We start from the raw sequence: 19425 nt of genomic DNA, 5'->3' as shown, positions 1-19425 counted from the left end.
AGATTAGCATAAAAAAAGGTAAAAAAATAAATAAAATCCCACATATTTGGTATTGTCGCGTCCGTAACGACGCATACAATAAGTTGCACATGCTTTTGACTGTGCACGGAAAAAAACGCTGAAAAAAACGCTAAAAAACTGAGGCAAAATGCTAATTCTTAGCATTTTGCCTCACTAAAAATGCAATAAAAGTTATCAAAAAAGCCATATGTACCCCAAAATGGTACCAATAAAATCTACAGCTTGTCTCGCAAAAAATAAGCCCTCATAGAGTGCCGTACATCAAAAAATAAAAAAGTTACAGGACTTTGAATGCAGCGATTTAGAAAAAAAAAGATTTCCAAGAAAAAGGGTTTTTATTGCAGAAAAGTGGGAAAACCTAAAAAAAATGTAAGAATTTTGGTATCGTTGTAACCGTACCGACCCGCAGAAAAAATGGAATGTCTCATTTATGCTGCATGATTAACGCTGTAAAAAAAATATAAAAAAATCTATGGCAGAATTGATCTCCCTGCTATCATTAAAAAAAAAAAAAAAGTTTTACAATACAGTCTATGTACCGAAAAGTGGCACCGATAAAAACTACAGTTCGCCACGCAAAAAACAAGCCCTCATACGGCCGCGTCGACGGAAAAATAAAAAAGTTATGACTTTTGATAAACGGAGAAGAAAATCCGCCAAAAATTGTTGCGTCCTTAAGCTCAAAATAGGCCATGTCATGAAGGGGTTAATGTATTGTACGCGGCGTTATGGACGTGTCGATACCAAATATGTGGGATTTTAAATTTTTTTATGCTAATATGAGAAAAAGCATAAAAAAAGGGTTTTTTAATAGAGATGAGCGAACGTACTCGGTAAGGGCGATTTCGCAATCGAACACCGCGATTTTCGAGTACTTCACTACTCGGGTGAAAAGTACTCGGGTGCGCTGTGGGTGAGCGGGGGGTTGCAGCGGGGAGTGGGGGGGAGAGGGAGAGAGAGAGGGCTCCCCCCTGTTCCCCGCTGCTACCCCCCACTCCCCTCTGCAACCCCCCCCGCCCCACAGCGCACCCGAGTACTTTTCACCCGAGTAGTGAAGTACTCGAAAATCGCGGTGCTCGATTGCGAAATCGCCCTTACCGAGTACGTTCGCTCATCTCTATTTTTTAACCTTTTTTTTACATTTTTATTTTTTTAACTTTATTTTTCACTTTTTTTACACCACTTGTGTCCATCTGAAGGACTTTTACTGTAGCACTGCAGATAGCTGCGATAAGGCATGGCAGGACTTCTCTCCTGCCATGCCTTATCGTTACTATAGCGATCACAGGCTATGGCAATACAGGATGCCGGTATCTGGTGTCCTGTTGCCATAGCAACCAGCCGCTCTCTCGCGATGTTATTGCGAGAGCCCGGCTGGGTCACGGAGGGAGCGCGCTCCCTCTGTAAAGCCTTTCCCTGCCGTGATCTACTTAGATTGCGGCAGGGAAGGGGTTAACAGAGGGGGAGTGGGGGCGCATCTCCGATGCCCCCAGCTGTTGCAGCAGGACGCCAGCTATCACTGACAGCCGGCTCCCGCTGCGGGATAGCACGAGATCTGCTATGGTCTCGCGCTATCCCCATGATGTAAGGGTACGTCATTTTGCGGGAAGTACCCCGGTCCCATGACGTACCCTTACGTCATGGGGCAGGAAGGGGTTAAAATCTGTGCGACAACCCCAATGTGCACTGTAAGATATCCCATAGATGTCTAAATGGAAATCAGAGTGCAACACATAGAATTATTATTAAAGAATTATTTTTATGTCTGGTGGTCATAAAGGAACACACAGACTTTGTCACTAAGGGGTTAATTCCTTTCTCTTAAATCTACTATACCAGATATATCCAAATTATGTGCTGAATAGTTTAAAAAATTTTATGGGCTTTGTGGGGTCAAAGGGGTTTATCCATTCAAGAAAAATGTTTTGAAAGCAACTTAGAATGCTGGTAAAAAGGTCTTACTCACCTTATGTAGCCCCCATCACTCCTGATACACTACTTCTCACCACTTGCTGCTGCAGAGTTGGCATCACAGACCCCAGGGACATGTTACCAGGAATCGCTTTGGCAGGTGATTAATTGCAGTGGTCATATGTCCCTGTATTGGGATGTCATCACTGCACAAGAAAGTGGAGATCAGTGGATGACTGGACACCAGTGGAATTGGAGAGTTGGAATCAAGTGCAGCATCCGAGTAGCGGGCCCTCAGCCTTTCAGACAGCAAGGTAGAGTTTGGGCCTTGTCACAGGGCTCTACCGTCTCCCACCCTGAGTGTAGCACAGGACCTGTCCAAGTAACTGAGGGTAGGCCTTTCAAAGGTTAATCCACTATGCAATTTACCTTGGAGATCTGTTGCCATGGGTGATGCCACCGTTCCTTCCTCTGCGGTGAATCCGGATGGTGAAATAAATGGTCCACATGCACAGGGCAAGTTTAAATAGCAAAGCCGGGAACGGTCGGCAGTGCTCCTTTACTTGCAGAAACTTATTTACAGTTAAACTATAACTCACGGCAGCAGGACAATTGGTGCAGAAATAACAAAGTGGTGTGACAGGGAGGATATCACGGGTTCACAGAGGAATCTACAGTCCCAGTTATTTGTAGGGCTCTGTGCTTGGTCTGAACGCCCCTTTCTCTTTCCAGCTCTCTACCAGTCTGCACTCACGTTTGGCATACACTTCACACTGCAGTGGTGTTTGCATTCTCTATCTCTGTCAGCTCCTCAGTGGGTTAGCACCACTGGCATCTCCTGGGTGAAATGGGCCCAGGGACAGCTGGGGATGTCTTTCAGCCTCCTCCATTCTGACCCACACAGAACTAAAGGTGTCTGTGGGAGTTCCTTGCTGGGCTAGGTCCAGAACCAGAGAACCTCGAACTAAGGCCTTGCATCAACATATATATCACACGCTCCCAAGACAGACAACAAGATACATTTCTCAGACATTCTCACATACCAGGCAGTTAACCCATTCACTTCTGCAGAAGTGCAATACACGTCATGTTCATGCAACATGAAAGACACTGACAATATCAAGCACTAGACAAATGCACTCATACACTATAGAGGGGCCTCATTTTTCTGGGCCACTGCACAAGTGAGGTGAGTAAGCCTTGTCTTATGGTCTTGTGTTTTGCCACCATTTTGAGCAGCTTCTAAAAATTTTTTCTTAATTAAATAACCTTTTTTATTTTTTTTTTCTGAAAGAAGGCTCCAAAGTCAAACTTTCCCTTCATACAGCGAGAATCACACCTCAATCAGACAAGCGTGTGTGAATCGCACCCAGAAATCTTTTGCACAACTCGCATTAGACAGCACACAGACATCTGTTGTGAATCTGTATGGACAGCAAATATTGTGTGCGCTATTCTTGTCTGTGATATGGACCAAACTAGGATGTGCTGCAATTCTTTTACATGTACCATTGATTTGTGTAAAAAAAAAAAGCAAAAAACATTGCATGTGTGAATTACCGTATGTGCTTTGCGTTTTATTTATATATTGTTATATTTTTTGTGCAATGTGTTTAACATTAGAAAGGTCTATTGACATTCGCATTAAAAAATGCAGCAATATCGCAAGTGTGAAGGCATCCTAGTGGGTCTGTTTCACACAAGTGTGTTATGGGTACATTTATGTGCCAATAATTTGGACAAGTGTTCCAACCTCATCATTAGTGTTTGGTAACTCAAACTCCAGACATTATAAGAATCATCATATGATGCTGTGAGTTCGGGTTAGCTGACATGCTATTGGGCTGGAACACTCGTCTATATTAGGGGTGCATAAATTTGCCCATAATACGTTTGTGTGAAACTTACCTCATTAACATTACTATTTAGACTGAACACATTTACCTTGCCCTCTGGCTCCATTATAGATTTATATATAATTGAATTTTCATCACTAATAACTGGACATCCAGACTTTGTTGTTCTATGAAGATTGACCTGGATCACCAACTTCTTTATGTAATCTTTAAGTTCTCCCTAAGAACGATTGTAGATCAGATAGAAATGGAGAGATAAAGGTGAAAAAGTGATATTTGCTGGTAACAAGTTGAATTAGCTTGTAGTAGCCTTGAGCCAAAATCTGCATCAATCACAAAAAGTTGGCCTGGGCATTACTACTCTTTTTGCAATACAGAGTACTAAGAATGTTGAACTACTTGTACCAGTTTGATAGCTGACAATATGCTGTACTTACAGTTGTGCGTAGCAAGACTGTATCAGCTCCTGCTAAATTACATGGAACACAGTGGCACCAAACATCCAGCTCTGGCCTCCAATAAAAAAGCAATTTAAGGAATCCAAGAGAAAATAGGTAACCCACAAGACACAGAACTTTCCTCCACCTCTCTGATTTGTATCCAAATATTTCCTAAAGAAAAGCATAAAAGAATAAAATAAATCCGGACACCTCCATTAGCATATATATTCAAGATTTATATATATATAAATGCTTACTATTTCTATTACACAGACAATCACGAATTTCAATTGTACAAAAACATTTCTACTAGAAGGGTTATGTCACAGAATTAATCAGATCCAACCTTGTATTCCGATCACAGAACAATGACCAGGAATAGAATAGAAAAATAACCTTTATTAGTATACTAGCTGATATACTCGGCCTCGCCCCAATTCATTTTATACAGAGGTTTACGCGTTGTTTGCACAAAAAATGTTATGAAGTCGTGGTTACTTCAGAGGAACCAAGGAATAAAATATGTATACACAGAGGAGCGTTAGATTCCCCCCAGACTGCATATACAGATATCCCTCTGCAGAATGTGCCACCCCTCCCACTCTCCTCACTTTTTACCCTTAAAAGTAATGCCCCTTTTATTGAAATTTAACCACAGGCTGGAGGTTACAGCCCCTTCTTAGCCTTAGGACTCACACCCACTGGTGTTTTTATTTCTTGCACTGCGAGAACGAGTGAAAACACTCGCCTTGCAGTGCAAGAAAAACGCTGTGATATTGCCAGTGTTTTCAACGGGGCTAGCAGCAGCAGCACTAGCCCTATTGAAAACATGGAGTATATCACAAACTTCTGCCACAGCTGTCACAGCTGTGGCAGGAGTTTCTTTTATCCCTGCAGGGGCCGTGGGGATGAAGGAATCCTCTGCCACAGCTGTCACAGGATGCTAGTCCAGGATGCTATCCCATTGCTTTCAATGGGGTCGGCGCTGCTGCCGGCCCCATTGAAAGCAGTGGTTTTGTGGCAACCCCCGCAGCATGATTTTCAGGGAAGGGCGTGAAATTTAAGCTCTTTCCTGAAAATCATCCCTAGCTTGTTAAAAAAAAAATAAAAAATTCCTCTGGCTGGCTCCCCTGCAGTGCTGTCCAGCACTTTCAGCAGCCGGGGATTTAAAAATCCCTGCTATTTAAAGGGCTGTGCTGATTGGCTTAGCTATTCATTGCGGTCCCCGCAGGGATGAAGAAAACTCCTGCCACAACTGTCACAGCTGTGGAAGAAGTCCACAGTATTCTTCCTATGTTTTCAATTAGACTGGCGCTGCTGCCGCTGGCCCCATTGAAAACACTGAGCAATATTGCAGATTTCTTCTCTGCGATGCAAAACTCTGCTGAAACATCGCAAATGAGTATGAAACCATTGAAAATCATTGCTTTTATAATCATCTCTGTAGCATTGCAGAGAAAAAAATCGCAAGTGGGTGTGAGTTCTTAAAGGCATGCCCCATCCCTGCAGTCCATGGACACTTCCTTATGTACTTTACAGCCTTTCAGTATATTCACCCAGAGGTCACTTAGATTCTCCTCAGTATATACACACACAGAGGTGAGGTAGATTCTTCTCAGTATATACACATAGTGATTAAGTAGATTCTCCTCAGTATATACACATAGAGCTGAGGTAGATTCTCCTCAGTATATACACATAGAGGAGCATTAGATTCTCTTCGGTATAAGCATGTAGAGGTGAGGTAGATTCTCCTTAGTATACAAATCCTTTCCCTACGCTTTATGCTTTCTGAAAAAAGAACTACCGTATATACCGGCGTATAAGGCGACGGGGCGTATAAGACGACCCCCCAACTTTCACCTTATACGCCGGGAATACAGCGGAGCAAAAAAAAAAATCATTACTCACCTCCCCCGGCGTTCTGTGGCGCTGCTGCAGGATGTCGCTCCCTCCTGGTCCCCGGCAGAGCATTGCTTTCTGGACGCAGGGCTTGAAATCCCAGCCTCCAGAAAACACACGTGCCTTCAGCCAATCACAGCCATTCAATGATGTCATTGAATGGCTGTGATTGGCTGACGGCGTGTGTTAGCTAATCACAGTATTAGCTTTCTGAAGGCGGGGATTTCAAGCCCTGCGTCCAGAAAGCAATGCTCTGCCGGGGACCAGGAGGGAGCGTCAACCTGGAGCAGCGCCGCAGAACGCCGGGGGAGGTAAGTAATGATTTTTTTTTTTTTTTAAACTTTCTTTTTTTTTGTATTACCGGCGTATAAGACGACCCCCGACTTCAGAGCAGATTTTTCGGGGTTCAAAAGTCGTCTTATACGCCGGTATATACGGTATGTCATGTATTGTGGATTTTCAATTTTTCACGCTTAGAATTGAAGTTGCGACTCCCTTTACTTCTCCTATATAGGATGTAAAGAATGGTCATGGCAAATTTCATGCTTGTACAGATTAGTTGTGTGTTATTAATTACATTACATAGGGGGTCACTTACTTTCGCACTTAAAATTGAATAATCAAGCTGTGATCCCTTTACTTTTGTTATTTAGGACCTAAAGAATGGTTGTGCCAAATTTCAAGTTTATATGACACCAGAAACTTAGAGAATTAGTGTTGAGTTAGTGATTGAGTGAGTCAGTCAATGAGGTCTTTATAGATAGATAGATAGATAGATAGATAGATAGATAGATAAATACTACAAAATAACATACATTTAAGTCATCACAGGAATAATCCACCATACTAATAATAAGCCTGAGTCTGAGGTAGGAGATAATACACTCATACATGATAGATCAACTAGGCCTACCCTATAATTCCCTACTCTCAAGATATAGCCCTAAAGATATATTGGAGCAATCACCCAAAAAGTGCGGCCCCGTACACCAACCTCCTGTAGGCCCTAATGCACCCTACAAAGGAGGAAGAAAAAGAGGAACACCCATGAGAGTCAAGGCTATAAATACCAGTCCGCAATGCACACCAATAGCATATATGCATCAATGAAATACAAGAAGCTTCAGGCAGCTTCTATTCATGAAACTCAAATCATATGTGTATATAATGGATATAAATAATTCTCTTATGCACATTGAAGAAACAAATACATCCAGGATACTAAATCCATTTAATTTGCATATTAACCCCGTAAGGACCAGGCTGTTTTGTACCTTAAGGACCAGACACTTTATAGGGATTTTACCTATGTGGTGGTTTAACTGTCCTATTTTTTTCCTTCAGCTACCACAAATATTTTTTGCTGCATTTTTTTTCCCTGGCTATTTTTTAAATATCTTTTTCACTGACTTTTTTCCATTTTTTTTATTGGAGGTAAAAAGCTGAAACAAAAAGATTTTTTTAACATTTATAGTTATTTTCTTTTTATTTAGTATAATTACACTAAAATAAAGTATGGGAACAGGTTCCTCATTTTCTTTCTGACATTTTGATATATAATATGTATGGTTTGGCGCATATGTTGGCGTCAGCTTTGGGTTATTTTCTTTCTTATGTATATATTTTTTATTTTATTCTGTAATTTTGTTTTAAAATTATGTAATATTTTTTTTACTATTTATATCCCCCTTGACATCATATAAGACCTCTGGAGGACACTTACATGTTTTTTGTTTTTTATTTGACACTTTTCCATTTTAGCAGGGGCATCCACAGGAGCCATCCCCCTGTAGTGACATCAGTCACTAACTGAGCTGATCAGGGTCTGCCAGGACCCTGCAGCTCTGCTTTGCCAGGGGATCCTGGCGATCATGTAACTGCTGACTTGCATAGTGGAAAAAAACACTTCTACTTTAGTACATAGCGCTCATTGAGTGCTGTATACTAGAGAAAGGAGAAGGCAGAAGTGGTTAAAAACTGCTTCTCCCTTTTCCTTTGAGTTCTCAGCTTTGACTAACAGCTGACAACCCTACCTTCTCCTGCTTGATTGCAGAAGCAGGGGCTTTATTCCCCCACCATATATTTACTATTGGCTGGGATTAAAGCCCAGGACCAAGTGCCGTAAATTTACAGTACTTCGTCCTTAATGGGTTAAATGAAGCCTGCAGTATGTCACAATTTCCACTGTGTCTGCCTCCATAGAAATGCATGCTGGAGGCAGGAGACATCTGTTGGGTGGGTGTTTACAGCATGGTGCAATAAGCCAATAAGATAAGTAGTCCTGTGAAGACTGGAGCATCAGCATTAAGTCCCCACAGCAGAGCATAACAATAGGTGGCTCTTAAAGAGTCCTACTTCTCTGATGAATAATGAAGGGGCATCCTTACTGTGTAGAAGGTACTAAAATTGTAAGGTATGATTACACCTATATCATGTTCTCCATGCTGCTTCTGTGTGTGTGAAAAAGAGGTAAGATCTCCAAATCTGCTTGTTTGCTTGCTGTGGGAGATATCAAAGCAATACATCTCCAATAACTCATACTTAAAGATGGAGTCTTTAGAAGAAAAAACTGCTGATACCAGATACAAGTCATATAATGGTCAGATATAGTATTCTTTCTGCAAATACATGACGGCTTGTTCCAAAAGTCACTTTGAATGACAGATAGACTTTAAGAATGAATAGATAATTAAATATAATCCACATAAAATGAAGTTAATCAAGAGCCAAAGTAGCAACAAATATTAAATGCATTGTGTAGCAAGTTTGAACATGCTTAGTTCTATTCTGACTTCAAGACTCCTCAGTGGAAATTACTTTAATATCTGAAAGGCTGTAATGTAGGGCAAATAACCACCTTTATCCCCTTTTTAACATTGGCAGTACATGCACGGGGCTTGTATGGACCAGGTTTGGAAGACAAGTTTACTCACTACATGGCATAAACCAGCTGTGTTACATATAACTCCAATCTGTGATTCTCCAGCCTATCCCACTGGACCAGGAAGGACTAACACGGACTTCTGTTTGTCACATCTGCTTCAAGCGTGCAATAATTGTAATCCAAAACAAAGTGAACTGCAAATGGGACTTGTGAGCAAACATGCAACAACGGCTGACAAACACCAAAACACTTACCAAGAATACCAACATGCATAAGCAGATGGAATAGCTAAAGTACATACGAAATATTGGTTCATATTTTGGCCAAGAAACTTAAGCTCACGAGCCCATGACAAGGGTCCTAATTGTCTCATGAGTCCCTACTCTAACAAGACAACTTAAACCCTAGGTAGTCCTGTCTGCAAACAAGGTGGGACTGCTCCACACTAGAACCTAGGGGCCTGGCTCGCCATAGATGGTAAACGGCACAGCAGAACAGTACAATATTCACACTAACAGGCGAGAGAATCCCACTCAGAACCACACGCATGCAGCAATACTAAGCAAACCATGCATGACACCAGGGTCCTAGGAGGAATGAGGAGAAAGATAAATGACCAATGGCCTCTAGCAAGTAAGGCTAAAAATTTATGTGCAGCAGACCAGTGATGATTGGCTGGCTCTCACACAGATGACCCTCAGGCTGCCATCTCTCACAGTGCATTTACTCTAGATGTTCTACAGTGGATAAAACAGCGAGAGAATGACATAACAGTTATCTGAATGGAGTGCTATTATGTGTTCTCAAAGGCATATCCATGCTGCTTACTGTACTTTTTTGCACTGTCGGGCTGTTCACATTGGCGCGAGATACAGCCGTGCGTTATTGAACCGGCTGAGTGGTCTACTTAGTCCCTGGTGTTATCAATTAACAGTACAAAAGTACTCAACCTTGTGCGGATGGAGTGTGCGTTTGGGCACCCCCATAGTCTACTATGTTGTCCTAGGTGCACAAAATATAGCATGTCACATATTTTTTTGGCCATTGAAAATGATTGCGCAAAAATGCTGAATGTGAAGGAATCCATTTAAAATCTATGTGTTTATATTGTCAGCAGACTGTGCAAGCAATTTTGTGCACGCCAAAACGCACGTAAAATCGCTCATGTACGGTAGTTTTTGGAGGTGCTTCCATGATCTGTTTGATTTAGTTAAGGCTCCAGCACACAAGTGTGATGTATTAATGTTCACAAGAGTATGACATGATTGCGCTCTGAAAGGGGATATGCTTCCTTCTCATTTGGCATACTGGACACTAGAAGTAGCCTAACTTTTTAAACAGTTTTGTAAAAACATCATTCCAACATAATATGAAAGATGCTTTCTCTGCTGCATCTGTACTCTGCTTTCACTCAACGTTCAAAGCACATGTAGCTGGTAAAGAGAACTTCTCCCAAAGATAATCCTAACCAATGGAAATAATCCATAGAATCATAGAATGGTAGAGTTGGAAGTGACCTCCAGGGGCATCAGGTCCAACCCCCTTCTAAGTGCAGGATTCACTAAATCATCCCAGACAGATATTTGTCCAGCCTTTGTTTGAACACTTGCATTGAAGGAGAACTCACCACCTCCCATAGTAACCTGTTGCACTCATTGATAACTCTTACTGTCAGAAAGTTTTTTCTAATATCTAATTTGTGTCTCCTCCCTTTCAGTTTCACCCCATTGCCTCTAGTCTTTCCTTGTGCAAATGAGAACAGGACTGATCCCTCTGCACTGTGACAGCCCTTCAGATATTTGTAGACAGCTATTAAGTCTCCTCTCAGCCTTCTTTTTTGCAAGCTAAACATTCCCAAATCCTTTAACCATTCTTCATAGGACATGATTTGTAGACCGCTCATCATCTTGGTAGCTCTTCTCTGAACTTGCTCCAGTTTGTCTATGTTTTATTTTAAAGTGGGGTGCCCAGCACTGGACACAGTATTCCAGATCAGGTCTGACTAAGGAAGAGTAGGGGGGGATAATTACCTCACGTGATTAGGCTCTATGCTTCTCTGCATTTTGGCTGCTGCATCACATTGCTGACTCATGTTCAGCCTATGATCTATTAGTATACCCAAGTCTTTTTCACATGTGCTGCTTAGCCCAATTCATCCCATTCTGTATGTGCTTTTTTTTTTCATTTTTCTTGCCCAGATGTAGGACTTTGCATTTTTCCTTGTTAAATACCATTCTGTTAGTTGCTGCCCACTGTTCAAGCTTTTCTAGATCTTTTTGAATACTCTCTCTTAGTTTTGTGTCGTCAGCAAATTTCACCATTTTCCCATCAATTTCTTGCTCCAGATCATTTATAAAAATGTTGATCCACACCAGGCCTAGGACAGAGCCTTGTGGAACCCACTTGATACATTCTTCCACTTGGATGTGCAGCCATGTGTGACCACTCTTTGAGTATGATCACTCAGCCAGTTGTGAATCTACCTAACAGTTGCCTTGTCAGTCCAATATCTAGTCATTTTTTCAATAAGTATAGTATGAGATAATTTGTCAAATGCTTTACTAAGGTCAAGATAAACTATATCTACCGCATTTCCCTGATGAACCCAGTCAATAATTCTGTCATAGAATCAAATTAGATTCGTCTGGCATGACTTGTTTGTTACAAACTCATGCTGGCTCTGGTTAATTACTCCATTTTCATCCAAGTACTTCCATACATGCTGTTTAATAATTTGTTTAAAGATCTAAGAGAATACAGGAGAATACAATAAAGCTGAACCATTAATAATGGCTCTGCCAGCGATGATTGATTCAAAATGAATAAAGTACTTGTTTGGTAAAACAATACAATGCATTTTGTACTTGGACAAATACCTTTATAAGTGTAATTCCCTCAATCCATGTAAAGAATCAACAATTTCATAAAATGTATTGGATAATAAGGAAAGAGATGTAATAACACTGGATCACAGAAAAAAAAATTGTCAGCTACTGGGGATATTTCATGTGTCATGTTCTAAAACTCATTTGTAGAGTCCAAATCTGTAGTCGGTTTTTCATCATGCATTAATTTGCAGGTTTCAGGACCAACAAAAACTCCTGCTTTTAGTTTGACTTCAATTTTGTTTTTTCCAAACTTGTCCTTCAGATACTGGAAACCATTTCCATTATGGTTCATAGCCATGACACAATTTTTCATTAGGCCAAGCATAATGTGAAGCAGTGGAAGGTACACTATCATTAGATCAACCAGTGATGCATGTAGCACATTGTATCTGCCAACAAGTGTGCTCAACTCTGGATCTCTTTGTAATGATTGCTGGTATTATGACTGTTCCATAGACACAGAATGCACATAAAGTTTGTGTACCCCAACTGTAGACCCAACAAGAGTGCCACAACCTTCAGCTCACCCCAAATGTTCCAGTTATGATTTGAATAGTTGATCATCTTCAAAAGGAGTATGAACTGTCATTTTCAGACAGCAGTCCAAGTGATGATCTTTCGGTTCACGCCAAATCATAAGCACAGCAAACGGCATTGCCTTCCTCTTGCCATTGAACCGCTGTGTGAGGCCAGAGTAGCACACAGTACAGCAGATGTGAAGTACCCATCTTTTGTCTTGTTCACCAACTTTACACCCAAAATAATACTTCTAAGCAATCTTCACGCTTTGTAAGGTTTTTGTGCTGATTGCATGTGGTGTATTTACCAAAATGCTTCAAAAATTGTCTGGATGGTTAACAACTTCACCTACTCGTCTTAAAGGCTCAATCAGACGAGCGTGTGTTTTGCACACGCATAATGCACACTTCTAAAAGAACCAATGGGTTCATATAGAAGTGTTCATATGCGCAGAATTTGAAGCACTAAACAGTGCACACTAAAAAAAAGGTAGGGCATACATTATCTTTGGTGTGTGTTTTTCAGGAGTTACCATTGACTTTTATTAGGGCAGGAGTTAATGGAATCTCCTGCGTTGCCAATAGCTTATCAGCTGCTTACAGCAGGACATTTAGAAGGTGCTTCTTGACAGAAGCACCTTTAAAATGTCCCTCTATTAACTCCTTAGTCCCCACGGGGATGAGGGGACTCCTGGAAGGTTCCTTTATTCCCCGCAGGGAGTCCCCTCCTCACTGAACACTGTGATAGCACTGTTAAGGTGTTGGGTAATGATAAGACTCCCCACTGGGATGAAAGATTTCCCTGTCACAGCTGTGGCAGAAGAGCGTGATGCTATCTTATTGCTTTTAATGAGGCCGGCGCCGCTGCCACCCCATTGTAGGTAATGGGATGAAGGCAACCCCCACAGGGATTTTGGGGAAGGGCTTGAAATATAAGCCCGACTCAGAAGATAACCCCTAGCTGCATAAAAAAATAATTTAAAAATACATCACCTAAAAGCGCTGTCCGGCAGCTCCAGCGCCTGTTCTCTCCCTGACACTGTTCTTCATTTCTTCTGGCCGGGGATTAAAAAATCTCCCCCTCCTGGAAGCTCTGCCTCTGATTGGCTGAGCTCAGGGACCAATCACAGCCATTCAATGTGACAGTTGTGGCAGGGGATTCTTTCATCCCCACGCAGAGTCCCATCATCACTGAACACTGAAAGTGCTTTGTTTTTTTTTTTTCACAATAAAATTTTTCTTTTTCAGGGAAAAGCTTACATGTAAAGCCCTTCCCTTAAAAAGAAGGCAGGGGTGCCGGCAGACCATTGTTTTCAATGGAGCCGCCAGTAGCAGCCGTGGCTCCATTGAAAACGCTGCACGCAGCTGCATACATGCGTGTTTTTGCTCTTACCTAGGTGCGCATGTATGTACGCACCTAAGTACGCACAAAAACACGCTTGTGTGAACCCACCCTAAAGAGTTTTTCTTTTTTTTACTTAATTACTTTTCATTTTTTAATAATTAGCAAAACTTTTTAAAACTTATTTTTACTTTTTTTTACATCCCTCAGAGGGAACAAGAGCTTGAGATGCTTTGATCACTCCTGCAGTATGATGTATTGTGGGAGGCAGGGCAGGATCCCCGAACATTGATTGCGGCATTTAAATGCAGCTGTCAGAGTTTAAAGGGTTAACAGCTCCGATGAGCAGTGTGGCTTATCGGAGCTGTTGCAGGCAGTTGCCCACTGTAAGAAACAGCTAGCACCCACGTTATATGGAGCAGGATCACCCTATGAACCCCCTTCATACACACCCTGAAGTTGCAGGACGTCACTGTACGGCAAGCAGTGTTAGGTGGTGACAGCAAACAAAAGAGTGCCGATGGGAGCTTGCAAGGGTGGTGGTTGCAAGTGTAGTTGTTTTAAGCATGCGTGACTTTAGATTTGGGGACTTTAGAAAGGAGTCACATATGTATTTAGTGTTATTTTTCACTTGAATTAAATACTTGATTTGTATCTGTACTATCCCGATTTAGAATGTGCTCCATAACTGGCAATGCCATCCAGTGTACATCTCGTACCATTTATGCAGTCAATGACCAGCCGTTCAGCGTGCATACTGCTTTACGAGATGTGAGGGTGTTGCACATTTGGAAGCCCAGATACTGAATCTTAATGAGCAGCTTTCGACTCTGAAATCCAATGGCAACATGGAAAGGCGTCTGCTGCTCACTGAGGCAGATGTAAGGGTTTATGTTAGCATGGGACTGCAGGATGATCAGGCAGATAGCTGGGTGACAGTTAAAAGTAGGGGTAGAGGAAAGAGTGTCAGGGAGGCTAGTCGTGAACTGTCACATCCCAACAAGCTTGAAAAGTTGGCAGATGAGGGGAATGTCAGTCAGTACAGGATTAGCTCTGACCACCAGGTGGATGTCTGCTCCAGTAAGAAGGGGAATACATTAACAGGGCAAGCTAGAGAGGTCCTGCTAGTGAACGGCTCAACTTTTAGGAGGAAAGATAGGGAAATTTGCCACAAAGACTGGGATAGTTAAACAATGTGTTGTATTCCTGTCGCTTGAGTTTGACACATCATTGATTGGCTTCACACATTACTGGGAGGGGCTGATGAGGAACCAGCACTCATAAAGCACATTGGCGGCCATGACAAAGTTAAAGGTAGACAGAAAGTCCATAAAAATAATATCAAGTTTAGGGCAAGGATTTCCTAAATAGTATTTTCTAAAATACCACCTGTGCCACATGCCACACCAGAAATGCAGCAGAAGATTAGGGAGGTAAACACGTGGATCAAGAGTTAGTGTAGGTAGGAGGGATTTGGGTTCCTGGAGAACTGGACCGACTGTACTGTTGGCTACAGGTTCTACCATAGGGATGGGCTGTATCTCAATGGGGAAGTTGCAGCTGTGCTAGGGAAGCACATGGGTAGAAGGTTGGAGTAGTGTTTAAACTAGGGACTGGGGGAAAGAGCAATCAGGGAGATTGAGGGGAAGATGGACAGTGATGTGGGACTCAGTAATGAAAATGGGGATGGAGTGATGGAAGAAGTTAATACAATTAGAACAGTTAAGGGGGTAACACAATAAAAAATAATCAAAAAACTCTATACTGTATTGGTGAGTAGAGATGAGCAAGCATACTCGCTAAGGGCAATTACTCGATCAAGCATTGCCCTTAGCGAGTACCTGCCCGCTCAAGAGAAAAGGTTCAGCTGCCGGCGCGGGTGACAGGTGAGTTGCGGCAGTGAGCAGGGGGGAGCGGGGGGGGGGGGGGGGAGAGAGGGAGAGAGAGATCTCCCCGCTCTCCCCCATCGCTCCCTGCCTGCCACCGGCAGCCGAACCTTTTCTCTTGATCGAGTAATTGCCCTTAGCGAGTATGCTTGCTCATCTCTAATGGTGACTAATGCCAGAAGTCTGACCAATAAGGTTGACAAGCTGTAAGTAATAATGTCTGAGGAAACATGATGGGGGTCACACAATGAATATAAAGAAGAGTTCTATTGCGCTCCAAGCAAAAGTTAAATGGATTGTACTCACTCAGGAGAGGGGAGGAACCAAGTGTGCATCGGGTAAATAACTCCCCCCTCTCTTGGTCCAGGAAGGCCTTGTATAATAATGCTGTTGGTCCTGCGTCCTATGCCAGGTATATCCAGGTCCACAGCCACTCCGTGCGGTCAGTTTGAAAAAGGCTTGTTCTGCTGAAACGCGTTGTATGTGCATAGGACTCCCCAGGTGGAGAGTCCTTCTGTTAGCTCTTCAATAAACTGAGTCATTCTGACTGCACAGAGTGGTTGTGGCTGTTCATAGATTGCAGGAATGAAAGGGTTAGGAATAGGAGAAAACCAATGTAGCTAAATAAAGGTGTAAATATAGCAATAAGCAACAAAAAGAAAGCATTTAAACTTCTAAAACAAGAAGGCAATGAGGAAACATTAAAAACTATAAGAAAAAAAATAAATTATGGAAAAAGCAAATAAAAGGAGCAAAGGTGGAGACAGAGAGACTCCCTGACAAAGAGAGTAAAACTAACCCTAAACTGTTCTTCAACTGTATAAATAGTAAAAAAGTTTAAAATGGAAAGTGTTGGCTCTTTAAAAAGTAATCGGTTCAATAGTGTATTCATTCAGGAATGATAAAGTAAACTTTCTATTAAATCTCACAAGTCTTACCCAGAAAGAGGTACAGAACTGCCTTAAAAAGATTAAAATAGACAAATCACTAAGTTCTGATGGCATAGACCCTCACTAAAAGAGTTCAAAGAGGGGCCTGGATACCTTTCTTGAGTGTAACAATATTACTTGTTGTAGTCACTGTTTACATCAGAAGGGTTGGTGATCCAGGGATTTATTGTGATTGCCAGATTGAAGTTGGGAAGGAATTTTTTTCCCCCAAAACAAAGAAAATTGACTTCCACCTTATGGGGTTTTTGCCATCCTCTGGAACAACAATAGGGAAGTAATAGGCTCAACTAGATGGATAAATGTCTTTTTTCTAGTCTTGCACACTATGTAACTATATGTTGCTATGAAAAGGTGTGAAAACTTTGCAAATGCATTGTATTGAACTAAATAGTATGAGACACATACAAAAAAGGAATACAATCGAATAGGGCTTTTAAAATAGGAGTGCTACAGAAGCCAGAATGAAACAAACATGAAAAAGACAATAATTTGATGTAGTAGCATAAATGGACTGTAAGGGCTCCTTCCCACGGACGGATTTCCGCCACGTAATACGCAGGTTCTATTAAACCTAATAGCTCAATGCTCACGTTGCGGAATTCCACCGCGGAATTCCGCACCGTGAAATCACCCGACCTCACCCGCGACATGTTCTATTTGCCACGGGTGTACGCGCGGATGGCTTCCATTGCAGTCAACGGAAGCCGTCTGTCACGCTATCTTCCGCTGTAGCACAGCGGAAGATAGCGTGAAACCGCCTACCGCCGCGTCATATGACGCGGCCGGCGCGTCATGTGACGCTGTGCGCGTGTCATGTGACGTGGCCGGGATGTAGGACACCGGATCCGGAGGTAAGTATTGGGGTCTCTGAGGGGCGCCGTGACGGGCTCCACCGCGGAATTCCGAGGCGGAGCCCGTCACGGCCGTGTGAAGCCGGCCTAAAGGACCATTTCCGCTTATGAACTCATGAAACATGTTGTATTGTTTTACCAATAAAATGCTTTATTTATTTTGAATCAAGCATCACAGACAGTATCGTTATGATCAAGCTTTCCTGTCTTTTCTTAGACAGCAATGGCATTCCAACTGGCAATCTGTTGTTATGGCCAATCTGTGCTAAAAAAAAACCAAGTTGTACATTCTGATAAGATAGTTGGAGCACCAACAATGACTTGGGTTGCAATTTGCTAGACTCCTGCTCATTTGTTGTACATTTAGTGCACATAATATGAAGTGTGGCCAGGATTATTTCTGCATAAATGTGCTTCTTCCTATGGCCGGGCACTAAGCACCATAAGTAGAGGCATAACTATCACCAGCAGTCACAGCAGCCACTACAAGGTCCAGAGCTCTGGGAGGCTGAACCACCTGAATTCCCCATGAGACTCTTGTTGATAATCTCCAGGAATGCTACAAAATAAGAAAACACTTCAATCGTCATCCCTCTGGATCCCCTCGGTCTCTACTTGTCTCCATGCAGCTATCATCAATTGCTGTCCTTGGTGTATGAATGTACAGGGACCACTATATTTCAGTGTTTGAGTACTCCTTTAAATTTAGAATAGGGGGCGTGGCTTGTGAATGAGTGGCAAAGTCGTGCATCCGCACCGTTCCTGACACCAGCACTGCTACACAGACCCTGGACGCCCAAGGGACCCGTTAGAGGCAGCGATGGTAAAGAGGAAGCCCCAAGAGACCCCGAAGAAGACCCTGATCGGGCACAGAGGGAGCCTTTCAGCCTACCTCCGTCCCACAGCAGAACAGGGAGCGCGCGGAGGACAGAACAAGATGGCACCAATGGAAGAGAAGGAGGACGCCCACGTGATCGGCTGGAGAAAGCGGCAGCATCCTGCAGAGAGTAGTGTCTGGCGGGGAGACCTCAGATCCTCTGGACGACCGCAGCCTGATAGAGGAGCAGGAGGGGAGCTACAAGGAACCCCCACAAAAGGAACACAGCACGCCACAGTATGTGGCCCGACGGGACCCCGGTAAGCAGCCCGTTTAGCATAACAGAGCGGGGGGGGGGGGGGGGCTCTTCAAAATCTTCATTACTTCCCAGTGATGAGGGGAGCCAGAAGGGGCTGGAAATAAAGCCCAATAGCACTCCCCACATCATCTAGGCTCCACCAGCCCTATTGGAGGGACGAACACAAATGTGAACTTAAAAACAACAGCACGTCCTGGTGCCCCCCGCTACCCTTCTCCAGAAAGTAGCTATAAGGGGGAGAAAGAAATGAATATACCCTCAGGGCCACCAGACCTAGCAGAAGAGCCACAGAGCTCCCCTGGAAGAGACCTGCAGGGGTCGCCAATAAACATAACACCCGGCCTACTAACACCAGAATGTAGAAGGGAGAGGCGCAAAACTACACGTCAGCCTGCTCAGCGCCCAGAGCCTAACACACCCCAAGACACCTGGGACTGTAGGGAGCACTTACGTGCTTTGCCCACCAAGAATGAAATCAGTGAGCTTTTGCTAAAAATGGAAGCATCACATAAAAAGGACATTGTGGCCCTGCAGCAGGATATCAGCAATAGAGGGCAGAGTATAGAGGAGATAGAAGAGACTAACGACCAAATCTTTAATACCATTTAATAGACTCGCACTCTCAGGAGCTGCATCAGCAGTCGCAACAGATCTCAGAACTGTATTCTATGTTAGATGATCTGGAGAATCTCTATCGCAGAATCAATGTGAGGATCAGGGGCCTCAGTGAGGACATTATTCCCTCCCATCTAGAAGTTTGGGTGTGTGAGTTCTTCAATGATCTGCTCCAGAAACTACCCGACACAGCAATCGAGATAGATAGAATTCACCGCTCCTTGG

General features: G+C 42.9%; 1 protein-coding gene across 1 annotated transcript in view; it reads right to left on the bottom strand.

Moving 5' to 3' along the window:
- LOC136627036 (probable cation-transporting ATPase 13A4) overlaps positions 1-19425 on the bottom strand; it is a 218476-nt gene that overhangs the window by 180842 nt on the left and 18209 nt on the right. Inside the window, exons 2-3 of the mRNA XM_066601991.1 lie at positions 4226-4399; positions 3877-4008 (exon numbers count right to left, since the gene is read on the bottom strand). Coding sequence (XP_066458088.1) covers positions 3877-4008; positions 4226-4399 — 306 coding nt within the window. The remainder of the gene's footprint in view (positions 1-3876; positions 4009-4225; positions 4400-19425) is intronic.

This window comes from Eleutherodactylus coqui, chromosome 1 (genome assembly GCF_035609145.1).
Source record: "Eleutherodactylus coqui strain aEleCoq1 chromosome 1, aEleCoq1.hap1, whole genome shotgun sequence".
NCBI classification, from domain to species: Eukaryota; Metazoa; Chordata; class Amphibia; order Anura; family Eleutherodactylidae; genus Eleutherodactylus; species Eleutherodactylus coqui.
The sequence above is the reverse complement of the archived record's forward strand: the minus strand, read 5'-3'. Positions and strand labels throughout refer to the sequence as shown.